Source organism: Monoraphidium neglectum (assembly GCF_000611645.1).
Source record: "Monoraphidium neglectum strain SAG 48.87 unplaced genomic scaffold scaffold03570, whole genome shotgun sequence".
Classification (NCBI taxonomy): Eukaryota; Viridiplantae; Chlorophyta; class Chlorophyceae; order Sphaeropleales; family Selenastraceae; genus Monoraphidium; species Monoraphidium neglectum.
This window is the reverse complement of record NW_014010059.1, coordinates 1-6,083: the sequence shown is the minus strand read 5'-3', so window position 1 is coordinate 6,083 and position 6,083 is coordinate 1. Positions and strand designations below refer to the sequence as shown.

Sequence of the window (6,083 nt, the reverse complement as noted above, 5' to 3'; positions counted from 1 at the left end):
GGGGCGCGTGTTGGAATTTGGTGTTGCACGACTGCGGTCTCAGGGGGCCGCACGGGCGGGGCACGGCAGGCGTGCGCTGGATTTGTGCTGAGAGGGAAGCGAACGACCTCGCCGGGCAATTTCAAATTCCCGCCGGCCACAGCGGCCGCGGCGGCGGCAGCCCCGAGGCACTCGTGTTCCCCACCTCGACGGCGGGCAGCGCGCGTATGTACGCGCGCGCTTTGCTGCTGTTGATGAAGCTGAGGTCGTCCTCGCTGGGGGGGCCGAGGGTTTTGACGATCAGCTTGAGCTGGTCGACATAGTCCTTACCTGGGGGGAACAGGGTGGGGTGAGGTTTTGTGTGTGCGTGTGTGTGTGCGTGCGTGTGTGTGCATTTGTGTATGTGTGTGTGTGTGTGTCGTTGCAAGGTGGTGTCTGGGAGAAGGGGTACGGGGGTCCACACGTGTGTGTGTGTGTGTGTGTGTGTGTGTGTGTATGTGTGTGCGTGCGCGCGTGCGTGCGTGGATGCATCCGTGTGTGTGTGCGGGGAACAAGGTGTGTGTTGGAGGCAAGATGGTCGTCGCATGAAGGATGATAAGCGGTGATTGGGAAGCAGGGGCAAGAGCGGCCGGTCACGCTGCGTCGTCAGCGCTGCGCAGGCCCCTGCCCAGTCCTTTATACCCTGAAACAGGCGCCTTTCCCGCTGCTGCCGCGTCCCTGCACGCCTGCTTTCCCGCAAGGCCCCCCGCGTGCCTGTCACGACTCCGGCCCCACACCGCCGCCACCACTGCCTGCTGCGGCCGCCCTGCACCCGGCGCTCCGCGCCCCGCGCACCTGGGAAGAGCGGCCGCCGCCCCAGCAGCTCCGCGAGGATGCAGCCGACGCTCCACATGTCTATGGCCGCGGTGTAGTGGTCGCAGGACAGCAGCAGCTCGGGGGCGCGGTACCAGCGCGTCACGACGTACTCCGTCATAAAGTTGCGCTCAGTGCTGGGGTTGAGGTGGGGTGGGGTGGTGGTGGGGGTGGGGGTGGGTTTTGTCGTGTGTGTGGTGGTCTTGCAGCAGTTGTGGTGTTGTGGGGCTGCTGCGGCATTGATGTTGCGCACGAGTGGAGCAGTGTGGGCTTGTGGGTATGCAGACCTGATATAAGCATGTGGGTTGAATGGCAAATGGGCATTGGGATGCTGCTACACTATCTTCAGGCTTCAGGGAATGCTCTTCAGCAGGGATGATGCTCTGCGAGGTGCTCCTGTGCCGGCTTGGGACCGCTGCAGCAACACACTACCCCTCCCTGCCCCGCGCGCCGCCGCACCTGGTGCGCGCGAGCCCAAAGTCGCAGATTTTGAGGTCGCACGACGCGTTGAGCAGCAGGTTGCTGGGCTTGAGGTCGCGGTGCAGCACGTTGGCGCTGTGCACAAACTTGAGGCCGCGCAGCACCTGCGCGCGGGCGCGGCGGGCGGCGAGGCTCAAAACGGCCGGCCGCGCGCCGTGCACACCAGACCTTCGGCCGCCATCAAGCCATGAGGCTGCGCATGACGTCGACGGCCCGCTGCCGCGCGGCCCCCCTGGCCGCGACGCACCATGCGCCCCCGCAGCCGCCCCTGCCCCGCGCGCTGCGCGCCTGGTACACGAAGTACTGGAAGTGCTCGTTGGTGAGCGGCTGGCTGCTGCGGATGATCTGGTGCAGATCTGTGTCCATGAGCTCGTACACCAGGTAAACGTCGTTGAAGCGGTCCCTGGCGGGCGGCCGGAGAATGTCCTTCACGGCTATGATGTTCTCGTGCCGCAGGTGGCGCAGCAGCTTGATCTCGCGCAGCGTGCGGCGCGCGTCGGTGAGGTTCTCGAAGGCGTTGGCGATCTTTTTGATGGCCACCTTCTCGCCGGTCGCCAGGTTCTTGGCGCTGGGGGGTCGGAGCGGGAGGGGGCGGCACGGGGACCAGGTGCGGGCCAATAGTGGTGCGGGGAAGGGGCGGGGCGGCCATGGAGGCCAAGTGGTGGCAGCGCGGCCGCGTGAGAAGCACAAAGGGCATCGGCACGGCGGCACGCCTCGCACGCCGGTGCGATCAGAACACCGGGGGGTGGCATGCGCGGTGGCACGGTGTGCACTCTCGAACGCCGCCGACCTGCAGACGACGCCATATGCGCCCTTGCCAATAGCCTTGATCGGCTGATAATGCTGGTCTATCTCAAAGTTGGTGCGCCAGAGCACCCAGCAAGCCTTGCCAGGGATGTTGCACTCCTTGCGCTGCGGAACATTTGAGCTGGCCGAGCCTCCGCCAGATCCGGCTTGGGGCTGCTGCTGCGCAGTCTGGTCGGCCATTCGTAAGTTTTGATCCCTTATGCTCCGGGTCAGCGCAGCAGCTAGTCCAGCCACACCCTATCCCGGCCTTTGGCGCGGGGCGATCAGCTTAGCTTCAATGCCTGCACACCGATCATGCATGTATAGATAACAATCGTGAGTTGCGAAACATTGATTAGGACAAAGGCCTCGCGCACGCTGCCTGCGCCAGCATGCAGGACCTGCCTTCACAGCCGCGGGGACGACAGCGCGAGATGCAAAAAGAACTCTTTGGTATTGAGACTGCGAGGTTGTCATTGTGATACAGTACCGTGGTAGAACACGCAAAAACCGCTTGGGCACTCCGCGGACGCTTCACCACTTTCACTGCTGGCCGCCTCGTCTGGTGTTGTATGCCTGCTCCTCCACAGAGTTTGCTGCTACCGCATGAAGGGACAACGTGTTATACATTATACAAGAGGATTGGGATTGCATCAAACCCAGGGTGAGGGAAGGGCAAGCCCAGTCAATCACTCAGTCAAGCAGTTGCCATGCGTCGTTGCGAACGCTCACATCCTCGCCCTGAAGCCCTCGTTTCAAACGACGCTATTCGCAAGCCGGGCGCTGGCACTGCTTATAGTTGACGCGAAATTCTGGCCGCCATGCATCCAGCTATTACATGTCCGCAGGATACGTTAGACAAATGCAAGGCGGCCACAATATCCATTGTGCCTGATGCAGCCTAGCGCATGTTTGCACAGCGCATGCAGCCAGTTAACGCATTGAATAATGATCAGGGACACTGATTATGGTATAAAATCCAAAATCATATGGATTGAAATTTTGAGGGAACGACATCGTTGCAAATAGTGCAGGTATGCAGGACAGACATGGGCTCTGGAAGCCTTTGGAGGGGTGGGGGGCGTGGGCGCCCCATGGGGAGGGGCATTATGATGGTATGTACCTTTATGGAATTTGCCGCAAGCGGTCATGCGTGTATATGCCTGAGTAATGTAATGCTGCTTGTTGTTGTCACAAGCACGCTCAATAAATGGTGCAACGAAATTTGACCCGGCAGTAAGGGAGATGGCCTCCCAACAGGTGCTAGCAGCGGTCAGTTGACGACCATTGGCATTGCAGCTGCTCGCAGCACTCAAAACTGCCACTCCTGGTTAATGATTCTAAATCCTAACAGACCTGAGCGGAGCACCTCGGTGCAGTGTTCTGTTTGCAAGCAACCAGCCAGGCCTCTGCATAAAATGTAGCGGCAGCGTTCGGCCGCCCACTGACAGTGTGCAGCAGCTGGCAAGCCATCAGCGTCAGCAGTCCCCAGAGGACGCGACTTGAGCGCACACCGCTGGACGCCTCACTTGAGGTTTAGCCCACACAAATGGCAGGCTGCCGCTTACAAAAAACTGAGGTTTCAACTCCTGATGGGCACCGTGATGAAGTCGTCACTGTACACACCGAGGGCGCCTGGGTAGGGGCAGTCGCCGCGGATCCTGTAGAACCCAGACTCCCCCCAGCCGTCAGCCCACCTGCGGAACAGCGAAGCATCAAGTGGAGCAGGCCACAGGCAGACGGGTGCGTTCGTGCAGCGCGGTGAGCGCAAAATCGGAGGATCACCGGGTGGTTTTGGCGCTCCGACCCGTGCACCACGCTTGACTGGCATTATGCCGTGCTGCAATGGCCCCCTTGCCAATTGCGGTGCGCGAGTGAGGACTCACGAGTTTTTGAGGGTGAAGACCTGCCAGGCCTCACTCCTTGAGTTCACCACCACGTTGACGTTGTTGCTGTTGGGGCAAGATTCAATTGCCAAGATCGTGAGGTAGCCACATTTAGGCCATCAACATCAAAAGGTGGCGCAGGTGGAGCTGAAGCTGGTGAGGGCACAAGTTAGAGGCTATGTGTGGTTGTCGCCAAGAGCCGCGAGGCCCCCACGTTGCAGCGCCTGAGCTGCAGCGCACAAACCTGCACATGCAACGCTAAATCGCGGTCATGCAGCTCCGCCGCGCTCTTGTACGCAGAGGTGAGACAGCACCAGGATCTGCACTCACGCATAAGCCACCACGGCGGTCTCGTGATTGATCGAGCCCGAGTAGCTGCAGCCGATAACACCGCTCTTGTAGTTTTGGAACGCCACGGTGTCGGCGCCGACGCCGATGGAGAGCACTGAGTATCAAGATTGTGTGCAGCGGAACCCAGGTTAGGGTTTTGGAAGCGCCACAAGGTGTAATGCATGCGAAAGTGCAATCAGTGTTGCATTGCGGCATGAATCACATACATAACACATCAACACAGAGAAACGGAGATGAAAAATCTTATCACTGTAGAGCCGCCCTTGTCTCGTTTTTTGAGCCAATGCCCATACCCACCATTGTGTGAGAGCGCCCTGCGCACGTCGTCCACGTTGCCAGGCACGTAAGTATAGCCCTTGATGCCTGCATCAAAGCGGTCAATGGTCCTGGAGCACTGGTTGGTGTCCCTCTCGGTGTAGGGGTCGTCCTTCTCGTAGGCGACCCCGTAGCATATCGCACGGTCAACGTATTCGTAACCGTTGGCGCCCACACAGGCGTCGCCTGTGGGGCCGCGATCCGTGCGGTCGTTGATGTCGTTGTTGGCAGCACTGCAGCTGGGGCCGTGCGGCTAGCCCTGAAGCTGATTGATCTTACGCCGCCAACATGCAGTGTTCCTGCGCACTCGGCATGTGTATAAACTTGCACCCTGAAAACTCTGATCGCTGCCACTCAAGCCCGCGACGCACCTGGGGTGCAGTCCATCGAGTCCTGCTCTGACAGGTCGGTGTTGGCATTCGTGTAGCCGAGGTTGCTGTGCTTTAGAATGAACGCCGCCTCCAACGAGGCGGTGTTGGCGAAAACCACGCAGCTGCCGCACTGCAAGATGGCGGCAAGGGGGCGGGCGAGGGACAATCGATGCAGGAGGGTCAGAGGAGCAGCTGTGGGTGAAGATTGGCGGGCGCGTGCCTTGGGCGGGTCGCCTCAAGTAATACCCCACACCAGGCAGCCCCAGGTGCCGCGCGGTTGCCGGCGATCCGACAAGCACCTCACCTCCCCCTGAAACTTGACAGACGTGACGACGGGGGGCTTGGACCTGCGCCAGTCGATCACCGATGGCGGGATGATCGCCGCCAGGCCCGAGGAGCGCCACGCGGTGGGCCCCTGGCAGTTGTATGTTTCAGCTCTGGCGGCCTCGGCTGTCCTGTTGCTGTCAGCTGCGGGGCCAGGCAGGGCAACAGGATTGGCAGAAAGCGTCTCGATTAGAGCAGAAGGCAGGCGTCCAAGCATGGCGGCGCCATGCAAACCAGCCGCTGGGCGGCACAGGCGCATGCAGTGGGCAGTGCACGGCGCGACGCCAAGCTCGCCGTGAGCGAGCCCCCCTCTGCCACCCAAAGGGCCGGCGCAGGCGGGCTCACCCTGCGCCTTCCTGCCGTTCAGGTACAGCCGGGCAAACTCCTCGCGCGGCAGATGCGTCAGCGGCGTGACGCCGTACGCGACTGTGCTGCCCGACGCCGCGTTCAGCTCGGCTATTTCCTGCAGCGCCGCCTTGAACGTCTCCCTGTAGTGCTCCAGCCCGGCCGCGTCCGCATTCTCGAGGACCGTCGCGTGCGGCGGCGGCCGCCGGCCGGCGCGGCGCAGCGCAGCGGCCTGGGCGACCAGGGCGGAGACGTGGGCGTCAAAGGCCTCGTCCGGGTGTTCCAGGGCCTTTTGGAACTCTGCCTTGTCGGCCAGGACGCGCGCCGCGACCGCGCCCCGGCGGGAGTCGGCGGGGATGGCTGTTTTGGACAGCAGGGTTGGTGGGTTGGTGGG

The 6,083-nt window shown here is 61.7% G+C and overlaps 2 protein-coding genes across 2 annotated transcripts; both read right to left on the bottom strand.

The window, feature by feature from the left end:
* Positions 1-121: 121 nt before the first annotated feature.
* Positions 122-2,298, bottom strand: MNEG_13012 (extracellular signal-regulated kinase 1/2; the record flags this gene model as incomplete). The annotated part of the gene is made up of 5 exons (XM_014038517.1): positions 122-309; positions 814-968; positions 1,291-1,415; positions 1,600-1,879; positions 2,102-2,298. The coding sequence occupies 5 exons, from the start codon at positions 2,296-2,298 to the stop codon at positions 122-124; spliced, it is 945 nt and encodes a 314-aa protein (XP_013893971.1).
* A 1,381-nt stretch (positions 2,299-3,679) lies between these two features.
* On the bottom strand, positions 3,680-5,561 carry MNEG_13011 (Putative cysteine proteinase; the record flags this gene model as incomplete). The annotated part of the gene is made up of 6 exons (XM_014038516.1): positions 3,680-3,794; positions 3,984-4,049; positions 4,314-4,428; positions 4,632-4,835; positions 5,021-5,150; positions 5,325-5,561. 6 exons carry the CDS (start codon positions 5,559-5,561, stop codon positions 3,680-3,682), a joined length of 867 nt encoding a protein of 288 aa, XP_013893970.1.
* Positions 5,562-6,083: the final 522 nt, after the last annotated feature.